At 32.3% G+C, this 27,018-nt stretch overlaps 1 protein-coding gene across 1 annotated transcript; it reads right to left on the reverse strand.

Annotated features, from left to right (window-relative positions):
- Nucleotides 1–24,588, reverse strand: LOC135138217 (GILT-like protein 1). Its single transcript, XM_064068141.1, has 4 exons — nt 24,329–24,588; nt 23,435–23,569; nt 1,987–2,266; nt 1–812 (listed from the first exon to the last, which is right to left on the reverse strand). Exons 1-4 carry the CDS (start codon nt 24,404–24,406, stop codon nt 556–558), a joined length of 750 nt encoding a protein of 249 aa, XP_063924211.1. The 5' UTR covers nt 24,407–24,588; the 3' UTR covers nt 1–555.
- Between the last annotated feature and the right edge of the window lie 2,430 nt (nt 24,589–27,018).

Here is a 27,018-nt window from a genome sequence, read left to right on the forward strand (position 1 = left end):
GATTTGTAAGGACTTGTTTTATTTAGAAAAACACTTACAAACATAGTTTAAAAAAATACATCTAGACATATAAGTAGCTTTGCTTCTTATAAGCGCCACATGACTCATCCCAAACAAAAACCGGTTGTGAAAAACAAAATTTCCAAGTGAACTTGTGTTAAAGGTCTTCGTCCTAAGATACTGTCAAATTTATAATGTTAAATAAAAGTGTAGTAGTAGTTGTGTTATGGTTACAACGCTTCAATAACAATTCATTTTATAATTCTTCTGGGCGTGAAAAATTTTCTTAACTTAAACTTAACATATATAATTTTTTAATAAAAAGTACATTCCGTAAGAATGACCAATCTACTTTGTTTAATGCATGTAGGTGATAACGCAAATTATCATCCTACTTCAGCTTTGCCTTACATCATAAACTTGTCACCAGGGGGCGAAGACCCTTAACTCCGAATTTTTGCTTCCCACAACCTTCACATTAAAAAGTAAGATAAAATTTATAAGGCTCTCAAAGGTACAATGGAATTTTGGTCTTTTGATAATGCTATGAAATATTCAGACGAAGTAAAAGATAACAGCCGCTACTACAGAAATCAAAGCGAAATTAATCCGCGCAGAGTCTGCGGAATTCTTCAAACACTCGGCGGGTTTTTCTCCATCGATGTACATGCAGAGTGCCTTCACGAAATTGCTTTGGGCCAACTCGTTATCGTCCTGCTTGAACTGCTTGTTGAAGACGATAGTTGGTACCGAAGTCAGCGGAGGAGTGAGAGCCCCAGTTAAAATTCCAGCATCGTTCAAGTACCGCGAACCTGAAACAACGAGAAGTATAAGAAGTTTTTATTATAATGCATACACGCAAATTAAAATTAAATATATTGAGGCGAATATTTTTAAAACTAAGAAAACTGAAAGTTGATTGACAATTTACCATGCTTACAATGACTTTAAAACGTCTGCAAGATTTCAAAGCATCCACTTTTGCAATTCTTGATTTAAACAATAAAATAAATTGATTCAGTCTTTAATTTTTTAAGACACCCTGTATAAGCAAATCTAAAAAGTATTAATACAGAGATAAATCACAAGTATAGACTTATCACACTTTGCACATTTAAGATAGGATTTGTTCAGCAAAATTTTGAGGTGACGTCATCAACTTTTTAGGGGGGATGAGCAAATACATTTTGATCAAAAAGTAACAAGATGTACAGTTGATTTTTCATTCACTCACGTTTCATCAATTTATAGCATTATTAATATTAATTGTGCATAAACTCTGTAATTCTAATGAGTTGATGATGTAGGTAATTTGAGCTATCAACATCTATCTAAAGGTAAAATATTCATTAATTCTTATTAAAAATCAGTCACGTCTTCGCAGAAAAAGAAAAATTAGAATCGTTAGTTTGTGAAATAAATGAGGTTTAATTATGACAATAAACAACGTAACATAATATTGTTGGTTACTTAATCACAATAATTTTAGATCTGGAAGCTACAAAATCTGCAATAATTATTGTTTAGGTAATTTAATTGCCTTTCACTTTATCTGTATAGTTTCTAAATATTTTCTATTTAGTGTTTTTTAAGTTTAATGATTTCATTTAATTAGATGATAAAACGTTAAATAATAAAAGCTGAAGAAAGAAATTTTAGAACCTGCATAGTGGATTATTGGATAAAAAATTATTTTTATACTTATTAGAACTTCTTACTTACGTAAAATTCCCCCAAAAATGAATAAAACATAAACTGTTGTAGCTGCAAAGACAATTTATGTAAAAATATCATCGCACACAAAATGCATTTTTATTTCTATAGATAAAACTTCTCAGTATTTAGTCTTATGACCTTGGTTTTGCTTGTAATTTAACGAATCGCGAACATAAAATTGTAAATTCTACAACAAATGAACAACATTTTGGATAGGATGGTAAAAATGTAATAAATTTTCAGAAATTTTTTTTCTATCGAACCACATACCTTCGACGTCATTGGCGCAATTCTCAATATCTGCCAAATTCGGCACGCTGTTAATTTGTGCACATTCTTTGGTCGGGAATTCAGTTTGGTCGCCGTTGGGTTTGACTTTGTCCATTAAACAGTTGATGAATGCGGTGGTAATTTTATTGTAGCCCAAATTGGGAGTCTTTTTGCCACCATCAATGAGGTGTAAAGCACACACCTGGAGGCGGTTCCCTGTGCACTCTGCAGGCCCATGGTGACACGTGAAATCGTAATGGTCGGTAATCTCTTGCGTCGTCTGAAAATGTGTTTTTGTTAATTAATAGAGCGGAATCTATTGTAAGTGGCAGCTAACTAAAACGAAGTTGCACGTTGGGAAAGTATAGGTCAGACATAATGACTAGGGTTCTTAAATATTAAAATAAAATGTAACTGTAAAACAAAGCGATATTCGTTCTCCCGTCTTATATTTCCTTGAACTAAATGACGAATCGTAGAAGTATGATTGAAATCGACTGCTAAAACAAAATCAGCAACCTACGCAAATTGCCAAAAGCAGATAAAATTTTAGTTGGGACAATGTTTTGTAACTTCGAGTTATCCAGACTACTTCTTCTCGTGTTTGAGTTTGACTCACACATTTGACACATATATGAGATAATTGTTTCGGGAAAAACATTTGATTAGCGGTCTCATCATAATTACAAAACAGGAAAACAAGTTCCTTAAATATGTACAACTTTTATAGACTTTGACTGGTGACGATGATGCTGTGAGTAACAACACAACAGATAATGAAACCACAAAATATTTATTACATTAATTATTGGACCTTGATAATAACGTTTACTTCACTTAATTATTAACAAAATTATATCTTTCATGATGCCAATTGGTGCGTTAATTGAAATGGTATATATTTTTATAACGTGTTAAACACATATATCGCTTCAGTAAACTTTTCACTATTATCGCCATCGCGAAAATTACATATGCAGTGGTTCCACTTTCGCGTTTGCTATGTATAACCGGGTACATGACACAAGGATTTCACTTTGTCGAAAAGCAGGAAATACTGGCGTTTTTTCGTAGTTGTTAAATACTTGTCATTTGAAATAAACTAAAGTGTTTCTAAAGATATTTGGAAACAGAGTTAAAAACTGACCAAAATTAAAACAAAATAAATTATTCATTGTCTTCTTCGTCGCTGCTGTCATCTAAATATACAACAAGTTCACTGACTTGTCGTTTCCTGTATTCTTCTTCTGTTGAAACGACTTCATTTTGACCAATTGTTTTTACTTGTTTCCTTCCTAATTGCGTTGATGGCACTGGCACTAAATTTGGATTGTTGTTATTTCCACGAACTCATGATTTTAATATGGATCATATCATTTCAATCGGGTTAAGCTCGCAGTGATAAGGAGGTAACCGCAGGACATAATGACCGTGTCTCACGGCCTCGTCCATGACATAGCTTTTGTTAAATTCTTTTGTGTGAAGAACTTCTAGAAGTTGTTTTTTGTTTGTTCATTTCTTCATTTTCAACAATTACGGCTCCCATTTCTTCAGCACTTACTACAGCGAAAGACCCCTATCAACTCAAAGCTACCGGGGTAGTAACGATTCTTTTATTTGTAAATTTAGGGTGGTTAGTAAGGGTTATTTGAATAATTTTCAGAACAACAAACAAAGTTAAATTCATATTTAAACGTTTATCAATAAGTATTTAATCCATCTAACGAAATAAGCTGGAACCAACCCCGAAAAAGCAGGTTATTCGGGTTGAAGGTTGACCAGGAACTAATGACACAATAAAGTGATTAACTCTGTTTCCAAATCTTTAGAAATACTCAACGATCTTTTTTTTAATCACACCATATATATTTTTAGAGATTCTTGTAGACTTTTTGTATGAATGCACTTCTTTTTTTTTTTCATAGAAGATAGATTAAATAGCGATCGAAAAGAAACTCGTCAAGTAAGCCATGCAATAATGATTTGGCATAACATGTCAAATTGATTAACGCAAACAAGGTATGCGTTGGTGTTGCCAACAGATTTTTTTTTCTTCAATTTCAAAGGTTGCTAGACGACTTTTTCTAAATCATATGGTAGTTTATTATAATTATGTATTTGAAATGATGAATGTTTATTAATAACTTCTTGAAATGACGTCATCAACTTTCTGCAATATAACATTTTAATGATACGTTACTGTCTTGTCAGAACTGTACAGAAATTAGATGAACCTTTTCTAAAATGATCGATATATTTGATTAATTATTGTATCGTTCATGGATGTAAAATTAATCGAATCCCGTTTCTTTGAGAACTCATAAAATTTGATTTTGCGAAATTTGTGGCCGAAAGTTATTTCGACAGAACTTCCTAACTATGACCAGTTGAGCCACGGAATCAAACTCAAGGCGGATTCATAAACCACAAGAGATGTCATTTTAAAAAATTTAATGGCGTGTATTAAAAAAAATAGAGGTGACGTCATCAAATTGTTTGTGGGGATGATTAGACAAATTTAACATTCGTATAAAATTTGACAATAATCGGTCCAATTGTTTCGTGCTTCAGGGGTAATGAACCGTCAAGAAAACATAAAAGTAGTAATCATTCGTCAAATGGAGCCTATTACAATCTTCCGTAGCTAACGCTCGAGAAGTAAAAATATTCTAATTAATCCACCTAAAACCATACCACATTCTATTTGGAAAAGAAGTTGAAGTCATTTCCAAAAAAAGCGTAGGTAATATAACAGTACTGTAACCTCATTTGACATACACCTGTTAAAACTGTTATGACTTAAGCGGCTTAAGCCAAAGCACCCTTATAAGACAAACTGGCTATTTTTTTTTTCAAAAATCTGATTGTCTAGGGTAAAAACTCAACACGGATTCATAAACTAGAAGTGTAGGGGTATGTTATTTTATAAAATTTCAGTAGGAATGTTTACTATTTTAAATTTAGTGATTATACATAGTTTCATTAGTGTTTTACCAGTAGACACGGCAAATCGGATGGATCCTATTACAATGTTTCCTTAGCTTACGCTTGGAAAATAAAAATCTGTATTTAACGCATTTAAATTGCATACTGTTGTATTTGTAAACATAAGTTGATGTCATTTAATGGTTGGATTGGAAGTAATTCAATTACAAGTAACTCATTATTGTAATTCAATTCCTTTTCAACTAATGAGTAATGCATTAGTTTTTTTGAGTAATTCAGTCACTTTTACAATTACGTTTTCAATTACTTTTAACCCAAATATTCAAAAATATTGTTTTGTTTTTCTCTACGAATCGTTTACCTGACCTGTTGGGATTATTATACTTGGTTCGTCCCCATAAAGAAAAGATTAACCCAGTAGAGGGTTAAAATCTAAAACTAGTTTAGCACAAAATTTGTTATAAGAAACCAAGTAACCATAATTTACATAAGCTCTTCATCATTTTAAGGGTGAGCTAAAGCTTATTCCAGCATATGGAAATACATATAAACTTCTGCCCAAGTTTTTGCCAAAAGGCTTCCCCGGTCAGAATCAATACATGATCGTTTTCCGGGTTGGAATCGTGTAAATTGAGTTTTTGGGCTATAAATATAGTCCTCTTGCGTGAAGTATTTATTTGTTTTATTTCATGTACTGATGTGAATATGTAACAAATGCGTTAGTAAAATAAATCACTCACTGCCTTTTTCATTCTAACACGTTTTTTCTTCACCCTTTGGACCCGTACAACAAATATCTAAAATTGTGTCTTCATTAAATTTTTCAAAAAGCAAGTAATTGTTAAAGTAATGGATTACTTTTTAAAAGTAATTGTTCCATTCACTGATGTTATTTAATAAATCAAAGGTGACCTGTCTTAATTAGCTGTTCTAAATTTAATACTTTTATTTTTACAAATACATACAATGGAACAAGTAAATTAGGGCGCTCGGTATAAGTATATATACCGGGTGCACTAATGTACTTATACATATGTATATAAATAACAGTATACACTTATTAATCGAGCAGTTACGTAAGTGATATTAAATACATCAAAACTTGGTTTATAGAAGCATTTAATCGGTCAAATAATCCATCACGCGATCAAATTCAGCGAACTAAATTCTCGCATGCATGGGTTAATCACCATTAATAACGGGTGATTAAAAAGTTTTCGCATTAGAGTAGGCTACGGCAATATTTTTCAATCTCCATTAATTTTGCGTGAATTACAAAAGTACGCCTCTGCCATTAGATCATTCTGAATTATGAAAATAAACAAAATGAAACACTGTATAATCGAAAAACTGAAAAATCTCTAGAAATTCAAAAATCGGTGCTTGTTAAAAATTAAATGAAAAACGGGAAAATCGGAAAAACCAAAAACTATAATATCCAAAATTTCACAAACCGAAAAACTATGCAAAATAAAAATTGATTGATATTTCTTATAAAAAAGTAGAAAAATATTATCAGACCCAAGGGTTTTTTATTTTGGCAAATGGTCTACTCTCTAGAAAATGAAGGACGACTGGACGAGGTTGGGACTTGCCAAGATAAGACTGATATTGCCGAATAACATACCCTCTAAGAAAAGAAAGGACGGGTGGGCGGGGCTAGCACTTGCCAAAATAAAACTGATTTTGGCAAATGATATATCCTCTACCCTTTATTTTCAAGTCTTCGTCTTCTTAATATACGTAGTTATCTTTTCACAACAACAACGTAAAAAATGGATAAAACGGTAAATTTTGTAGGGAAATAGGAATCTTGCAGTTACGTTTCGGTCTGGCAACGAATGAAAAATTCATCACGAGATTAAGCCCCACCCATATCTACCCCGACCTCAATAATGATGAAGTTTTCATTCGTTGTCAGACCGAGGGGCGGAGCGTAATTGCAAAATTGATATTTCCCTATAAAAATTTACCATTTTAGAAATGTTTTAAGTTTCTTGTTGTGAAAAGATGTCTACGTATATTAAGAAAACAAGGCCAAGTATAAGCCCCACCCACCCACCCTCTCTTAGTCGTGACGATTTTTTCTATTCGTCGTGAGCCAAGTGGGCACAGCTTAATTGGAAAATCGTATTTTTCCACGAGAATTTACTATGTAAAACATGTTCTTGAGTAACCATGTTGTTCAAAGCACGCTATATGCATTAAGTAAAGTAAAACAGAAGCTCAAAAAATAAGTTTTATTTGAACAACATGATACTCAAAAACATATCTTACGTGGCAATTTCTTGTTGAGAAATAAGGATTTTGCAATTAAGCTCCGCCCTCTTGGCTCACAATGAATAGAAAAGATTATTACATTTGAGACAGGGTGGGTGGGCGGGCCTTATATTTTGTCTTCGTTTTCTTAATTTACGTAGTTATCTTTTCACAACAACAACGTAAAACATGGCTAAAACGGTAAATTTTGTAGGGAAATAGGGATCTTGCAGTTACGTTTCGGTCTGGCAACGAATGAAAAATTCATCACGGGATTAAGCCCCACCCCTATCTGCCCCGACCTCAATAGTGTGAAGATTTCATTCGTTGTCAGACCGAGGGGCGGAGCGTAATTGCAAAATCGATATTTCCCTTCAAAAATTTAGCATTTTAGAGATGTTTTAAGTGTCTTATTTGGGTCTGAATACATAAAGTTTAATAGGTATTTTGACACTGCGTGTTATTTTTGTACGCTGATCAATGATCATCCTTGAATTTTAAATTGTACCGAATTGTAGATGGGCAATTCCACCGTTACTGCTTACATAGGCTAAAATCGTACGGGACTCTGCAAAGTTTTTTTTATTTTAAACTATCCTCATAAGTGCGCTTAAAATTTCATTTTTTACCCTAGTCGTAGAGATTTGTTTTCTCTTTTTTCTTAATAATTTGATATTACTAAAGTCATATTTAATTTAGTCAAAATTTAATTAAAAGCTTGCGTTACTTACACGAAACCTTTGAACCTGCCTTTTCTGGAATTGATAAATTTTCTCCATTTTCTATGGAATTGTGAAATATCATACAAAAACAGTTATATTGATAAAAAATTTAATTTTCGGGTTTTCAAAAACCGAGAAGAAATTTAATTTTGATTATGTCTGGAAAGAGAAAAAATTGCGTTACTTATACGAACGTTTCTTAAGCGAACTTGTGAATATTACCTATCACGGAAGTAAGAAAAATTCCAAATTCGTGTTTTAAACAAAAGAAAACGTTGGTCGAAGGTTGTTTAGACAGAACTTGCCTCGCCCATGAAGTACAATGAAACATTTCCAACATTTTCGAAAATTATAAAATTTGATTTTGCAAATTTGATTTTTTTATGAAAACCTCTATAAGTTGAAACAAACAAATGTATGTAATGTTAAAGTAAAATGATCAAGTGCTAAAAGAAAATACTCAAACTTACCGAATTTACAATTTATTTACTTGATGACATTACCATCATTTGAAATTTCCATTTGTTTGTTTTCATTTTGGCTTTTCTCGCTTTTCTCCTTTTTATTTTCATGGTATCTTAACTTTTTTTAGCGCAATGTCTTTTTTTCTTTGTGCAGCTTATGTTTGCCCTACATTCCTGCTGATATTTTCGGTTGGGTGATTTTAGGTATTCTGAGACTCTTTAATTTTTATCGGTGTTTTCTTACTCTTTCAGTGGATGTTAAAGACATTTTGATTAACACAGAAAAATCAAATTATTGGTAGATTTTTAATAATAATCACAATGTTATTACATATTAATATCTTGTATTACATATTAATATCTTGCAACTTGTGTACGAAGGCACATTATTCTAGTAACATACAAAGGTTATACAGGAGATATTTTTACAAATACCACAATAATTAACATCCACGAGTTAAATTTCGCAATTTATGCACGCGTTCGACTTTTTACATGATAATTATTCCATTTTAACGTGACCAACTTTTGTTATTTTTATGCTATCTACATTCTTATCTAAAAAAACAAAAATTCCGTGGTCGCATAGTTTGTTGTTTTTGTTTGGACGTGGTCAAGAAAAGAAGGTAAAAGAATTAATAATAGCGAATTGTTTAATTGATGTTTTCCTTTGCATGTGTCCACTCAGCGTAATTCAATTGTTTCATCAAATGCACATTTTTAAATCCCACTCAGAAATTGAACAGCTTCGTGGAAGAGACTGACTAATAATAAGATTAGGGGAAATTGGCAAAACAGAATTTAGCACTCTATTTTGTCAGTGTTCTTCTAAGGCGGAGTTCTCCTTTCAAGTTGCCACGACGGAAAATCTGTCACAGCATAATACAGTTAATTAACTTTGTAATTGTTTAATTAATGAAATTATCCACTTTATGTTCAGTATTTTGTATTCAGTTAGGGAGCAAGGTCATTTGACTATTATATGGGAAAGGTTGAAAACAGTATATTAAGAAATATTTGAACTTGGACATTTGCAATGACAGTATTTTTAATGCTAGTGCATACAGCAGAATGCGTTTTAAGTAATTACAACAATGTTGTTAGCTTATAATTACCCAATTAAAAGAATTAAATGGTCTCAGTGTAAAAGCAATTTGTATTTAACGGCTCATAAAATAACCAAGCCTTGTAATGGCAGTGCAGTGGCCGAAGAGTACAAACTGAGAATGTTCTAAAAAATTTATTGTGAATATTAATATGCTTGTAAAAATTACAGTTATAAATACCAAATGTACTGATTATATAAGATGAATTTTAGTTTACACAGAGAGATCCGGGCCAGCGTGTGAGCTCGGACACAATAGAATTGGCTTCATTGTCCAACTTACACACAAAAGTAAAGCACACGTATGTATACAAATTATATTTCTATTATTACCCCTGATAAATAACAAAGAATCTGAGGTAGCATGAGATAGCTTTGTACTCGACAGTCCTATCGCACTGTAGAAATTTAAAAAAGTACTGTTTCAGTGGTGTAACAATGTAAACGGACCTATGTCCACACTCCACACCTATATCGGAAATTAATTTTAAAAAAATCGTCGAAGGTTACAATGTAAACTAGTGGGATTTATAACTTGTTGTTGACGTTGAAGTTCCCGTTGCAGTTACTGTTTCTTGTTGTCGAAATAAGTCTGCACATATTAAGAAAAAAAGGCAAAATGTAGCCCCGCCCACCCGCCCTGCAAAATCCTTATTTCTCCACGAGAAATTAAAAACATGTTTTTGAGTTCGTGTTGTTCAAAGAATACTATGTATATTGAGAAAAAATTAAAGCCAAAAATTCAAGGAGATTGATAAAAGTTATAAAAAAATGGCAATACGATAACACTTATACGATCATAAACATATTGAGAATTGAAGCATAACGAAACACGGTGAGTAGGTATGACTTTTATGGCTTCATTTTATGTATTATGCCACGCGAAGAATAGTGTTTTAATTCTGGCTTATTTCAAAATGCACTTATCTGCACAGAGAAATGTAGATTTCTTTTCATAAAGTGACCTTTCATTAATTTAAAGCATGATAATTAATTGTAAACAAACTTCACCGTTCCGCTCTATTACTCTAATTTAAGTCTTTAACGTGCTTAATGGAGGTACAATGTTAGTTCTTAGGATGTACTTTTGTACTTTGAATTTAAACACTACAAACGTCAGTTTATGAAAGTGACTGAGCGTTATATCCCACATGTATGCAATTTTTTCCACAATATTATCACAGTTTGGTGACCACAATCGCAACACAATAAAATATTTACGTGCATCGATAACGACAAAAACAAAAACATCCTTGTAGGGCCCATTAGAGGTTTCACTGTCCACATTAAATATTTTTAATGAAGATGGTACGTGTTGTTCTATTTTAAATTATTAACTGTATAATTTAGGATATGGCACTTATTTGTTATTCAATTTTAGTGCATACAAAAATAACGTTCTGAGTATATACATACACGTTTCAGCTGTCTGAGAATAAGTTCTTGTATTCGTACTCTGAGGGAGAAGCTATGAAGGAATACATAATGAAGAATATATTGCCTTCAGAGAATTTAGCGATGGAGACGTGTTTAAGCAACAGACATGTATTTGCAAGTTTGGAAAGTTAGCGTGAGAGATGGTTTAATGGTGAAAGATGAGTGTCTGTTTACTTTCTTTGATATGTATATTTGAATAGCAAACACAGACGTGTTTAAACAGATTGTTTGTTTGCCACTGTTTTACCTGACATAACCCGAGTTCTAGGCGACTGATCAAAAGAAAAAAAATGTCATGCAAGTTTCAAAATTAAATTGCTTTACAGATTATGTCCTATATATTTTCGTTTTCTAATAGAGAGTGAGAAACCGTCAATTAGATATAACGATAACAATAAGAGGTATAATTCTCTAAAGATTGTACAAAATGATGTAGAGAAAGTTATGTGAAATTTATCCCACTGTCATAAATATGAGTTAATGATATGAACTCTTATAAGTGGCCTAATTGCCAAAATTGACTCATTATGCATAGTTATTAAACCGGAAAAATGAAATTTAACATCGATTATACCACAATAATTTTGATGTTATGGACTATATGAAACATTTCCAAGAATTTTTTATTGTTATTAATATTTTTTAAGTAACCATTTAAAACTTATTTAGTTTAAATTTAAAAAACATTATTATATTCAAGACAAATAGTTTAATAGTTTGCAAAATTACAATATTAAATTGTGAATATTACAAAGTTGTTTATTGAAAGCCCCAATAAGCCGCCCAGGATTATAATGGTGGTAATTTACAACGCTTCCCTGCTTTTGGGTTGCTCGTCCTAAAGAATCAAAGGCTTTGAGAATCGGACGTCGTTGACCTAGACCTAAAATGTGTTCATGTACATCTAATTCATAAAACTACCCATTTATTGAGGGCCACCAATGAACAAAAAGCAATGTGTTCATTATTTGTCGAACTTTACTTTTTCTACTACTAACAAAAAACTATTTCCAAACCACTGTTAATGTTTGCGATTTTTTTGTCAGGTTGCCAACCCATTTAAAATTTTATGATGGCTTACCTTATTGTCAAAATAACATTTATGACAGCTGCCATTGTCTCAACCAATCGACACGTTTGTTACTGGATGCCAATAATTCAGAATTGCCAAAAATATTTTGTTTTTTGGTTCATCCCCACAAAGAGAAGATAAATAAAATATCTTATTAAATAATTGAGTAAACAGGGGCAGAATATTTAAAATTTATGGTCAAACAAACTGTAGTCATTTTTCTGGTCCACTCAAATCTATAACAGGTAACTGATAGAACCCATCCTTTTAAACCCCTCATAATCCGACAATAAAATTGTATGAGAGTGTCCATCCTCTAAGGTTTTCTAAATTTAATTTGTAAGTCACAACGCCAAGTAAGAGGTGATTAAAGACAGACTTGTACGTTTGCATTATCTTGTAGTCCCCTTCTAAGTATTTTGGAACATCCTTTTTATTAAAGATTGAAAGATTTGCGTCCGCAGGTAATTAAAGTAATTGTTAAAGTAATGCATTACTTTTTAAAAGTAATTGTTCCAATCACTGTTAGTAAGACGTGTGATTTTTTTAACTTTCTGCTCTAGTTGGCCATGAGTCGTATGTACGTCAGCAGTGCAATGGAAATTGTTGACGTAAACGTCATGGCCAACATGAACAAATATTTTTAAAAATCGCCCTATATTAAAGTTCAGGTCATTTTTATCTGTCCACTCTCCACTGTAATTTTTGAAAAATTGCTCTGTGTAAGGTGTTTTTTCGGACTTAAGGAAAAAAATTAGAGGAAACTTCACCAAGGTTGTTAAAACATTGTGAAATTCTGTTTACAATTTTTGCTTTTTTGCAACATATTTCGATATTTTATTTATTCCATCATATAAACTTGTAATTTGATAAGTTTAAATGCTGTCAATAAATTTATTATCTTCTCATTTTCAAAAAATTTTAAACATCAGAAAAACTATATTTTTTTAATAATGAATGTAATAAACCAAGAAATGATTAAAAAATACTCCTATGTGATTATTTAATTATTTTCAAGTCAAACATGTTCATAAAAAAAAATTATTTATTTCTAATTTGAAAGTATCATTGAAATCTATCAGTTTTATTAAATAAAATACTCAATTTGGGTGATTACTAGCTCGGATATGAATACCCAAGTAGAAAAAAACTACCGAGTGACGAGTGTTGATGACTGAAGCTAATTTTTGGGTTGGCAATTCTGCATTATTCGCAGCAATGCTAGCATATCAGTTCACAGTTGTCAATTTTGATGTAAGCTCGCGTAAAAAATAAATGAGAAAATAGCAGCTACTGAATTGGTGCCCAAAATATCAATTTGGAATCAGGTAAGCAATTATAAAATTTAAAATACACTGCCACCCTGATAAAAAAGTCACACAGGAAAAGTACACTAGAAAAACTTGTTTGATCTAAATTGAAGACCGATGTTTCAACATTCATAAGAAAATTTTTGTCAAATTTGCAATACCTTCAAGGTACAAATTTCGTTTAAATTTTAATAGAGAACATTATAAACCTGATAATATTTTATTAAAGGCACCAGAAACTTTTAGATTTAGACGTGGGATAATAGACGGTTTAAGTTCAATTTGGGAAGCAATTACAGGGAACCTTGATACTGCACATGGAGAATATTTTGATTAATGCATAAACAAATTAATAAAAGGCGATCGCGAAATTCAGAATTTTATATGAAAGTGGCCACTTCGATTATTCCTAATTTTAATTTCCATTTCCAATCCAAATCAGTATAATCATAATCAACGATAATAATAATTTCAACAAACAACTAGAGTATTTATTAGTACTTGTGAACAGTTACTTGGTCAGTCATGTTAATTGAGTCAGAATTAGACGATATATTAGAAAGTATTACTTTTACTCAACTAAAAATGTTGTAACCGCCAATTATCAAACGTGAAAATCTTTTGAATCAAATCAGTTTAATTTCTCAGCATAAAGTTATGAGAAAAAAATTGGTCGAAGATTACTACTAACCGTTTGTTACAAATGAGTTTTTCTATTACAAAATTTTGTGTTGATGTCATCCACATTTTTGCAAGGACGCATATATCAGTTTGGATAGATGCATTGTAATACTAATAATAATAAAAGTATTGTATTATTGTTTGACTGAACGAGAAAATATGAAAGCACCAAATTGCCCGATGGACTCCATTACTGTACGTTCTTAGGTTATCCTCGATAAGAAAAACAACTTGAAAGTGTTTATGTTTATACATCGGAAGAATGTCACGTAGGAATTAGTTTGATTTGAATGAGTTCGTCTCCTTAAAACAGAAAATCAAAACTATTAAGTAGTAAGCTACAATCGACAAAATGTTCTGAATATCATTATGTTTTGGAAATTTCATTCTACCCTATAAAATTTTATTGACGATAACGAGACGGACAGTACTACAATGGTAAGAAATATTTATAGCTCACACTTATTAAAATAGTCATTTTCGTTCATGAGTAACGATGGTTCGATGGTCCCTGTCCGGACCTGGATTATTCTGCTTTCTAATCTGGGGATTACCGGCACGCGACAACTCAAGGGTCCTCAGTCGTCGCCCGCAAAATCAGTTCCAGTGAGAAGAATTATTTTTTGTAACTATGCAACCCAAAGTACCGACCCAAAAACACGAGAGATTATGGTCACTGTAGGGAGTCCGTCATAAAATGCAAATCGGTAAACAACACCAGATAAGCTTATTTATTTTCAAATGAGGGGTACAGGGAAATAGCCATCGAAATCCATTTGTATGTATTTTGAAAGAAATTGAGTTGAAAGTTTAAAATGGTGCGGAAAATAGATTGAGAAACCCACAAGATTCAGTCTAACACAACTTTTTATTTTCTTTATAATGTTTTAAAAATATATAAAATAAACTGTTTATGTTCAAATATAACAGCAAAAAAAATTGGTGGAAAGTTGTTTCGACAAAAAAAAATACAATGAAATTTCTGGGAAAATGGAGTGACTCGTTCTTGATTTAATCAGTAGAATAAATTGACTCATTCATTAATTTTTTTGAACCACCTAGATATATATTATATAAGCAAATCTAAAAAATATGAATGCAATGATAAATTACAAGTAAAAACTCATCATAATTTGCACATTTTTAGTACAATTTATTCAGTAAAATTTTGAGATGACGTTATCAATTTTTTAGTAGCATAATCTTGAACTTGTGGTTTATAAATACATTATTGAGATTTTTCGGCTTTTCGGTGTTTCGATTTTTCAACTTTTGATGTCTCAATTTTTCAGTATTTTAATTTTTGACATTTTCAATTTTTCCATTCTTAAAATTTTCGATTTCTCTATTTTTTTATTTTTCGATTTCTCAATTGTACGATGTTTCAATGATACGATTTCGCAATTTTTCAACTTTTCGATATTTTAATTTTTCAATTTTTAAAATTTTAGATTTTTCGATTTATCGAGTTTTCAGTTCTTCTATGCATATTTCAGTTTTTCAATTTTCGGAATTCATTAAATTTCTGATTTTCCATTTTTTTTTAATTTTTCGATTTTCCAGTTTTTCGATGTTTCGATTTTTCAATTATACGATTGTTCAATTTCTCGATTTCAAAATTTTAGATTTTCCAATTTTTTTTTTATTTTTTCATGTTTGGACTATTTATTATTGCTAAAAATAAAAGTAAAAAATAACTACCAAAATTGTGACTAAAAATATGAAAAAATTAATATAAACTAGAACACATTGCTGCTAAAACATAAAAATAACTGTACTTTCCCAAAAAAATCTATTGCATGATTACTGTTCCACTAGTATTGCTAATTTAGGACGTTAGTATCAAACGCAATGAAAGTATTAATTCTTAGTTAAACAAAAAAATAGTTGAGTGTCAAAATCGAATGAAACATGTGAGACGTGTGTAAACAAAAGCATTTAAATAATAACTATTTCCCGCAGAATTTCTGGAGGCTTATAGAGTCGACATTGGCCTGAGCGCGCTCCGGTCTGTGGATCATACAAGTTCTCGGGCGACGATGTATCTAACGAGGCAGTTAAAATACCTGATGTGTCACAGCGCAAAAAGTATTTCTCAAAAAACTTTCAAACGTTGATGTCTTTTTAATCGAACAAAACACAATTGGCGAACGCAATAATCAAGAATGGTGCGCAGAAAAATCCTTTAGACTAACCGAACGTTATTTTGGTAAAATTTGCAAAATGAGAGAACAAGTAACACGGCTAATCCTACTGTACTGTGAAAAACATTTTACATCCCTGCAAATCTAGTTCAGCATGTACTTTCCCAAAATCTTTGCACAGAAAATTAAGCAAGGGCAACTGAAGCATTTTGCAGTAACACCAAACTGACAATAAGACAATGCGGTTTGTACATTTTTAGCGGCATCGCCAGACGGCTTAATAAATAAAAACGCTATCGTAGAAATATATAAAATGTCCAATTTAAATAATGCTTAATTCAACAAGATGATAAATTTTGGGAAAATAATATGATAGAGCCCTAGAAAAATTTTATTTATATGCCTTACTTCCGGAGAGAGTAGATTCTCGTTATTAAACAAGTCAACCCATTGACCCATTGTAAAGAAAAAATTGTACTATTAAAATTTTGTATTTGCATTCGCGTCATGTGTAGTTCATATAAATCTTTTGCCCTTCTAGTATAAACACACACAGGAATAAATAGTAGTATTGGAATAGGTTTACTGGAGATATCACGTAAAAAACGTGCCTATAATACTCTACCTCATAGGTGATGCGGAAAAGAGTATCAAAAAATTAAATTTAAATAAATATGATGGTTCAGGTAAATAAGTGGTTTGTGAAGTGATGAGAACCTAAATCTTGTCAGTTTTATGTATTGATTAATATATAAAATGACAGATTAATAAAAAATATTTGAATAATTTTTTGAAAGAAAATATTTTAGTAGAATGTATAAAATTATAAAAATGTGCATACTTTTAAATCAAATTATGTCAGCAATGAAAGAAGTCGACTTGCAAAAGAGTTTCAACAATGTTGGTCAGCTAAGAGTATTTATGAGTTTTATGACCTAAAGTACCTGAACTGGGGGTCGATTCTCGAACTCGTTCGAATAAGTTGCGCATACGCAAGTGACCAACTTTCGAGCGGTTTTGAAGATTCGGTATTCTCGAACCGCACGCACACGTTGGTATACGCAAATGTTCGAGCGTATACGAACGTCAAGTTACGAGTGGGTAGATGCGATCGCATTTTGGTTTGCGAGTGGTGAAAGCTAACCTAAAACTCAGTTTGGTTTTGGTCGTTCTGTGTTAACGTCAATATAATATCTTTAATCTGCTGTATCTGTTAATATGCATTAACAGAAAGGGTTACCGTTCAATAAATACACAAATTGTATGTATCAAATTGATTGTGTAAATTTTATAATTTCATTTGTAATTTTCAGATTTGTGATGCAAATTTAAAAATTTTAAATTTTTACAGCAGATTTCTGTATAGTACATACAATAGCTAGATATGAACAAACAGCGCACTATTGCCATATTTTGGGTAATTTCTAATAATACATTAACACGTTATTATTATGGTTGTAACAATAATTTTTAGGTGAGTCTAGCTACCCTCTGCGAACATTTCAAACACGTTCAGCTGTTTCAAAAATAAAAACTAAAATGAATTCTGGAACATCACTTACTGTACAAAAAGAATGTAATGGTATGCATAAGTGTACCTGAATGAACATTGTGTAACCAAACTCTAAGAATTTTCTATAAACTTGGGTGGTACACGCAGTAATAAAAGTATTAATATACAAGTACCTGCTATCTTCGGTGGTCCCACTCACAACTAAAACAGTTAGTTTGTATCTACATCATTTTAAAAAACCACGAGTATGTGTATTTAATACGTAGGGTTGCAAAAAATTGTAAAATCAACTTTTTTTTTATTTCGATTTTTTTTTGTCTTTTTTTAGTTTTTCAATTATTAGGAATTAAATTAAAACCCTAATAAAAGTAGCAAGAAAAAATCACGAGTTATTACGAGTATTTTAAAACATTCACAAGTAGGTATGCGAGTAATTATTAATGTCATGTTTGGGTCGTATTAATTAGTTTTGAACAATAAAGAGAATTTATTGTTATTTACATTACAAAGAATTAATTCATAGTGCTATTTTATAATGTTTATCTGTAAAATACAAATTAAAAGAATTATCGTTTCATTTTGTTGGAAATATTGTATTCTAGTTAGTGTTCAACTTATTTTGATTTAAATTTGCATTAAAAGGGGCGTAATATACATGACATATTGGCAAACTGTCAAGAAAACTTAAAAAAAAAACAATATTACTTTAAGGCAATAATTTAAATCAAGCCGACCCTGCTAATACGTGTTTTGCTGCTTAATAAATTTGGACGCAACAGATTAAAACAGTCCTTCTTGGATTCAAACCGACACAGCATGAGTTCTGCCAACCATTGCATTTAAATTTCCTCTGTATTTTTCCGCTGTTGCCATATCGCCACTCGAACAGCGGCCTTCGTATGCGCATCGTGTTGCTATTCGCATTGGATCTCGTTCAAGACGACGGATTTTCGTTTCGAATAGCATCTTGGCATGCGCATCTATTCGTACTCGCATCTTTGCGAACGAGTTCGAGAATCGACCCCCTGATTACTTGTAAGGGTCGGTCGGCAAGGCTCCCTGCTCTGTAAAACTCGGCCATTTATTGAAACGGACCTTTGTAAATAGGGTTGCCTAGTTTCACTTTATTTTCATTATACAGTATTTTTTTAAAAAGCAAATATTTTGATAAATATAAATTTTAAATAAAAATGACCGGGTCTCCCCCTTAGAGCTCAATGTTGTCTTTGCACTGATATAAAAGTTGAAGCGAAAAATGCTCTCTCCTCGTCTAAAAATGCAATTTCCTTCGAAGAATGAACGATTAATTAAACACTAAACAATCACTTATTTTAAAAAATATTGTGTCTTCCCCAGAGATTTAGACATAATCTATCAACTGAAATGTCGATCTTTTTTTTTAAGTTGAAATTACGCCCGTAAAATGAAATTCTATTTAGCTCTTTTTTCGGTCTGCTACTGGGCACCCTTAAGTTGTAAATATCTCTTGCTATTGTACTACTGTCCGTCTTGTTATTGCCAACAAATTTTTTTAGGGTTGAATGAAATTTCCAAAAGTTATATAATTCTTATTAAATAAAGACGTTTGTATTTTCACATTTTCGGGAAAATAGAGTGACTCGTTCTTAATTTGATCAATAAAAAATATTAATGCAATGATGAATCACAAGTAAAATCTCATCATATTGGGTAGAATTTATTCCGCAAAATTTTGAGAGAAAACGTCACCAATTTTTTTGGGGGGAATAAACAGATTCATTTTCGTTAACAATTTACCATGGTTACAATGACTTTAAAACGTCTGCAAGATTTCAAAGGATTCAGTTTTGCAATTCTTGATTTATTCAATTAAATAAATTGACTGATTTCTTTTTTGAGTCACCCTGTAATAAGCAAATCTATAAAAATATGAATGCATTGATAAAATCACAAAAACCATTTAGTACCGATAACGAAGTAAAGGTCAAAGAAAAACTGAAACTCTAACACACTTGGAAGTCACATGTGGTTTCTTGTGTGGTTTGCAGATGAGTTAATATTCTGACTCAGTTGTAGAGACCTAATGTGTAATATCAAACATTTTTAGAACCACATCATCTGAATCAATTTATCAAATTAAACTTCCGGACAAATTTTGTCCTTTCTTTGTCAAGACAATGTGGGTGGCATGTTTCACTACAAATTCTCAGTATCTATATCAGTGTCTTCGTGGCATCAGCTGCTCACAAAACTTTAGGATTTCGATTAATTTAGGATTTCGAATAATGTTTCCATCTGTATTTCTGAGCTAGTTTGTAACAACAAAATTGTGTGACTCATTAAGTCATTACAATTACAATAACTATTGTCATATTTTGACAAATACGTGGATTTATTCGTCTATCCTTGAATAAATGTTTTCTTGTAATAAAAATTTCATTTTATCATTAATTTATTCATAATGGGTATCTTATGTTAATTTTTACTTCCCGAGCGTAAGCAAAGGAAGTATTGTAATCGAGTCCGTCGGCCGACTCTCTACTTTTACGTTTTCTCGATCCTTCATGACCCCTAGAAGACGAAGAAATAGGTCTCCCATTTCCGTCTGTCTGTCTGTCCGTCTGTCCGTCTGTCCGTCCGTCTGTCTGTCCGTCTGCCGTCTCGGATTTTTATTAGACAGATAATCTCCGAAAGTACTCGACCGATTGTTGTAAAATTTTGTACTTATATTAAGAATATCATGTAGATGGTAAAACGCTAACCAAAATTTGTCTAATCATCCCCACCACTAATGCGATGACGTCACTTCAAAATTGTACATAGTAAATGGGTTTTCAATTGTATAAAATAACATAGTCCTACACATGTAGTTTACAACTCTGAATCGACTTTTCACCCGAAACGTCCAGATTTTTGGAAAAAAAATCAAAATTATAAAACAACATTTTGAAATTTAATTTTTAATCTGCTAACCAGAATGCTTTGAAATGTTGCAGATGTTTTAAGGCTATAAAGAGCATCATAAATCTTTAGTCAAAAAATATTTGCTTATCCCCTCCAAAAACTTGATGACGTCAGCTCAAAAGTTTGTGGAATAAATCATATCTAAAATGTACAAAATATGATGAGTCTGTACTTGTGATCTATCACTCCATTCATATTTTTTGGATTTGCATATACAGGGTGACTCAAAAAAATTAATGAATGCGTAAATATATTTTATTGATTTAATCAGGAACTACAAAACCGAATGGTCTGAAATCTTGCAGATGTTTTAAGGTCATAAAGAGCATAATAAATGTTTTGTCAAAATATATTTGCTTATCCCCTCCAAAAACTTGATGACGTCAGCTCGAAAGTTTGCCGAATAAATCATATCTAAAATGTACAAAATATGATGAGCCTGTACTTGTCATTTATCACTCCATTCATATTTTTTGGATTTGCATATACAGAGTGACTCAAAAAAATTAATGAATGCGTAAATATATTTTATTGATTTAATCAGGAACTACAAAACGGAATGCTCTGACATCTTGCACATGTTTTAAGGTTATAAAGAGCATAATAAATGTTTAGTCAAAATATATTTGCTTATCCCCTCCAAAAACTTGATGACGTCAGCTCGAAAATTGCCGAATAACTCATATCTAAAATGTACAAAATATGATCAGTCTGTACTTGTGATCTATCACTCCATTCATATTTTTTGGATTTGCATATACAGGGTGATTCAAGAAAATAAATGAAAGCGTAAATTTATTTTACTGATTTACTCAGGAACTACAAAACCGAATGCTTCGAAATTTTGAAGATATTTTAAAATTATCATAAGCATGGTAATTTTTTGATCAAAACGTATTTGGTCGTCCCCCCTAAAAAATTTATGACGTCACCACAAAATTTTGCTGAATAAATCCTATCTAAAATGTACAAAATATGATGAGTCTCTTCTTGTGATTTATCATTCCATTCAAATTGTTTCGATTTGCAAATACAGGGTGACTCAAAAAAATTAATGAATGCGTAAATTTATTTAATTGATTTAATCAGGAACTACAAAACCGAATGCTTTGAAATCTTGCAGATGTTTTAAGGTTATAAAGAGCATAATAAATTTTTAGTCAAAATATATTTGGTTATCTTCTACAAAAAACTGATGACGTCAGCTCAAAAGTTTGCCGAATATATCGTATCTAAAATGTACAAAATATGATGAGTCTGTACTTGTGATTTATCATTCCATTCATATTTTTGGATTTGCATATGCAGGGTGACTCAAAAAAATGAATGAAGGCGTGAATTTATTTTATCGATTTAATCAGGAATTACAAAACCGAATGCTTTGAAATCTTGGGAATATTTTAAAGTTATTATAAGCATGGTAAACTTTTGTTCAAAATGTATTTGTTCATCCCTCCTAAAAAAATTGATGACGTCACCCTTAAATTTTGCTGAATAAATCCTATCTAAAATGCAAAAAATATGATGAGTTTGTACTTGTGATTTATCATTCCATTCTAATTTTTTAGATTTTCTTAAGAGGTGGTTCAAAAAAATTAATGAAGTCAATTTATTTTATTGATTAAATTAAAGGCAACACTTATTATTAGTATTACACCCCAACCAACCCAATTTGGTAGACACAAAATTTGTTAAAGGAAAAACTCGGTTGAAACATAAGGGTAGCACGCTTATTTACATCGACTTTAACATTACAGACCTGCATTTGTTTTATGCGTTCACTTGGTTCCGCGAATGTGAAATAGACATGTTTATAATCAACCAATTGTGAATTTCACCGTAAAGAATTAAAATAAAACCCAATGTTTTATATAATAAGCGGAAGTCGAAGCAATAAAACCGATGGTCGTTTTGTTTACAGTTTCTCTGTTTGACTCTCACGTATGCTGTTACGCCTGTCATCTTAAATTAAGAATGTTTATACATACACGATTTTCAGTTGCCTCTGATACGTATTGTTTCGTTATTTTTGATTATTACAAATCAATATTCAAAACGACCCAATTCATTTTCCCGAAAATTTGAGAATATAATAATTTTATTCTTAGTATTACACTACATCTATCCCAACTGATATAAGTGTCCTTGCAAAAATGTTGATGACGTCATCACAATTTTTTTTTAAATTCCGACTACAAAAATGTAATGAGAAAAAAAACACAATAGGCATGCAGTCGTCAAGTTTCCGACAGCGAGGGAAGTACTGTCTAAACTCTTTAGACCAATTTTTTCATTAGTTTTATGATTTGGTTTTCTCTGTCATTCTTAAATGATACAACTACTGGTTGTCAAATACATTTGATGTATTTAAAAGATATCCCACTGTGTGAGTCATAAAATTGCTAATAACTATTTTGGGTTGTCAAACCTAGCAAAATTTGTCCCAAACTGTGAAAATTAGATTTGCCAGTTTTTAGTTCTAATAATAATGGTATAGAAGCGGAACAAATCAGTGTTCCCTTGGACCTTGGAAACCCCTGCATATAGTAACTTTACTAAAGTTAAGCGTTTGGTTTTTAAACCGAAATCTTAAAATGACAATGTTTTCAGAACACCTTTTGGTCAGTGTCTGCAAGGTTTAAAAAGTCAAAATTGTCTAACCAAGTCAACAGTAACTGACATAACATTTACCAACGTAAAACTTAAAAAAACTACAGTATAACTACAACATCTCAATTACAGCGCTCACTCAACTCCATAAACATCCAATTAAACAAACTAGACACAGCAAGCACGCATTTTGTGCCCATTTGCTGTCAAAACACCCATAAAATCCCATCATTAAATCTTACCTTGGATTTACCGTACGGCAAAAGCGTCAAATTCACATACTGCGAAAGATTCCCCTGAAGCGACGGATATAATTGTTGTGTGAAAAATTTAATCGAATCAGGACACAAAGACTCGTAGTAAACTGCCACGTTCACCTGAAACAAGAAAATCTCATAAATCCGAACCGTTATTAAACATGCATAAATTTGAATCAAGTTCAGTTTATTCACCGTTCAATGCTCAAACAATCTGTGGGTGTTCTGCATTATTCGATCAAATATGCAAACCCTGCTGGAAATTTGATTATCGTCGTGGAAAATTCGCCAGAAGTGGGGCACTCGACTGGATAATCCAGTAAAGGTCGTAGAAAAATTAATAAGTGAATAGAGGGAAATCGGTGGAGAAATAACGAGCTTGTGCTATTGTGTAATTGTACTAACTGCTGTGATTACGGGCAATTAAAGCCGCGTAACCTCGTCCCAAATGCCATCTCAGTGTTTGTCAATTTTTCTACATTTTTCAAAAAAGCGAATGCACTATTGCACTACTTTCTTCTTCGTGACGTCATTCGCGAATTTAGCACGGATCTAGTCATCTCTGACAGAACACAACCAGCCAAACTAGTTGCGAATAATAATAATAATAATAGTAATAATTCACCCTTAAAAAGAAACAAAAAAAAAAGGAAAAACCCGACTTGTACTTTCTTTTCTGTGACGTCAGCCGTGATTTTAGCGCTGATCTAGTCACCTCTAGGTGGCTAGAGGTGCTAGGAGCAAATATACCCATTCTCGTCAAAAAAAGAAAAACGCCTGAGTAGGTACTTTCTTCGCATGACGTCACTGCGCTTTTAATACAGATCTAGGGACTTCTGGGCACTGACTATAGACGTGTCGGGAACAAAGGCGACTTACCCTATGATGGTCGTGGTTGGCATGTTGGGCACACACGTTGAAAAACAAAAAAACCACGGCTACTATAATTCGTCGCATTGTTACGATTTTGTTTAGGTGTGGTGTGAAACGATCGAGTTGGCCGCGTAACGGTAACACGAATGTGGTCAACTCCAGGTAGGCTATGGAACAAGTGAACAGAGGCTGTGACCCCACGCTGGTGGGAGTGTCTTGAGGCGATTCGACCGTGACGAGTCTAGCGATGAATCTTTCACATTGTTGTAGTTAGCTGCGAATTGGTTACGTTACGTCATATATGATGATTTTTTGGGAGTCGGTTGTGGATGTGCTCTCTTTTGTGGGTCTATTGTAATTAATTGAGATTTATGAGCGACTGGGGGTTGTCGCATGGGTGTGAGATAATATTGATTTGTTGGCTTTGTTTTGGTGTAGCATGTAATTTGCATTTATTTTTTGCTTTTTCAGAGAATGAGGTGATGTGAGAGTGAATCACGTTATTATAGACTTATAAAATGGTCATAAATATGAAAATAGCTTTATGACTCAAACAAAAGTTGCTTTACTTCTTTGCGAATGTTTATTTTTTAGTGCATTTAAATACTTAACTAATTTTGTAGATAGCACACAGTAGTGTCATATTTGTTTTGTTTTTTTATCAAATTTATGGTGATGAGCAACAACATATATCGCGTGAGTTAAAGTTGGTTGTCTAAATATACGAATTTGACACAAAATAAATTTTGTATACTAAACTCACTTGACATACGTACACCTTGTAAAACTTTTATGACTTAAGCGAGTTAACCCAAAGCACCCTTATAAGTCAAACTGGCTATTGTAGAACTTAACTCAGATCACATATACCTAGCAAAATTTTACAGCTCCGTTATAAGTATAACAACCTTGTGGTTCGGATCCATAAAACTTACAATAGCCAGTTTAACTTATAAGGGCTTAAGCCGCTTAAGTCATAAAAGTTTTACAAGGTGTATGTCAAGTGACTTTGAGTTGTTAGTAACTTTACATTATTAAATAAACGCAGTATATGTATAAGGTGTCTAATTTCACTCAAACGACCAATTGTTTGAAAACTACAATACAATGTTTCTGCAAAGGCTAAAAAAATAAGATAGGTATGTACACTCGATGTAAGATTCAGGATGAAATTACTAGAAGCACTCATGAATCAATGTATGTTTTACACGGATTAAACTTTAAGACTAAAACTTTCAAATTTTTGACAGATGACGTGAGAGTTACGCCATCAAAGTTTTCTTTCTATCAAGACCTTAATTTTTACTTCCCGAGCGTAAGCGAAGGAAGTATTGTAAAAAAAAGTAGCCGTTAAGTTACACTGAATGCTGCCTGGGGCGCGGTCGCTGCCACTCATTGAAGTGATTAGGATGGTTGTAATACTCTCCACTTGTGGACCCGTCCGAAACAGGGATGTAATCAGAAAAATTTCAAAGCAAGTTTATAAATGCTCCTACCGGTGATACATCTCGCGTTTAAAACAATGTTTGGGCACTGCATATCTCTTATTTAAGTACTACCCTGTACTAACTGAATGGCACGTGGCATCCGACCCAAATTTATGACATCTATAAGGGTTTATTGAGTGTTTGAGGCGTTCAATTTATTGTGACTTATTGTAATCGAGTCCGTCGGCCGAATCTCTCCTTTTACGTTTTCTCGACCTTTCATGATCTTTAGATCTCTAGAGTACGAAGACATAGGTCTCACTTTTCCGTCTGTCTGTCTGTCTGTCTATCCGTCTATCTGTCTGCCTGTCCGTCTGTCTGCCTTCCTGGGTTTTTATTAGACAGATAATCTCCGAAAGTACAAAGCCGATTGCTGTCACATTTTGCATTTATATTTGGAATATCATATAAAATGCTAACCAAAATTTATCTAATCATCCCCACTAATAATGTGATGACGTCACTTCAAAATTTTACATAGTAAATGGCTTTTAAATTGTATAAAATACATATGTAATTTATGACTTCGTGTTGAGTTTTTACCCGAAACGCCCAGATTTATGGGAAAAAAAAATCAAGAATGTAAAACAACATTTCGCAATTTAATTTTGAATCTGCAATATACAGTGCTTTGAAATCTAGAGGATGTTTTAAGGTTATGATAAGCATGATAAATTTAAATAAAAAAAAAACCCTCCAAAAATTGATGACGTCTGCTCAAAATTTTGCCGAATAAATCCTATCTAAACTGTAGAAAATATGAGTCTGTACTTGTGATTTATCATTTCATTCGTGAATGCCTAAAATTTATTTTATTGATTTAATCAGGAACTACAAAATCAAATATGTACTTTGAAATCTTGGAGATATTTTAAAATTATCATAAGGATCCCACTAAAAAATTGATGACGTCACCTCAAAATTTTGCTGAATAAATCCCCTCTAAAATGTGCAAAATATCATCAGTCTATTCTTGTAATTTATCATTGCATTTATATTTTTACTTCCCGAGCGTAAGCAAAGGAAGTATTGTAATCGAGTCCGTCGGCCGACTCTCTACTTTTACATTTTCTCGATCATTCATGACCCCTAGAAGACGAAGAAATAGGTCTCCCATTTCCGTCTGTCTGTCCGTCTGTCCGTCCGTCTGTCCGTCTGTCCGTCTGTCCGTCTGTCTGCCGTCCCGGATTTTTATTAGACAGATAATCT

Source organism: Zophobas morio, unplaced genomic scaffold (assembly GCF_036711695.1).
Source record: "Zophobas morio isolate AGI-343-1 ecotype UQ-CSIRO unplaced genomic scaffold, CSIRO_AGI_Zmor_V1 ptg000030l, whole genome shotgun sequence".
NCBI classification, from domain to species: Eukaryota; Metazoa; Arthropoda; class Insecta; order Coleoptera; family Tenebrionidae; genus Zophobas; species Zophobas morio.

Bases quoted from the DNA above. Each gene is read 5' to 3' on its own strand.
- LOC135138217 (XM_064068141.1), bottom strand. From the start codon at position 24,406: ATGCGACGAATTATAGTAGCCGTGGTTTTTTTGTTTTTCAACGTGTGT. The intron at 23,570-24,328 runs GTAAGTCGCCTT...TTCTTGTTTCAG, and splicing joins CCAACCACGACCATCATAGG to GTGAACGTGGCAGTTTACTA. The intron at 2,267-23,434 runs GTAAGATTTAAT...ACACATTTTCAG, and splicing joins TGCCGTACGGTAAATCCAAG to ACGACGCAAGAGATTACCGA.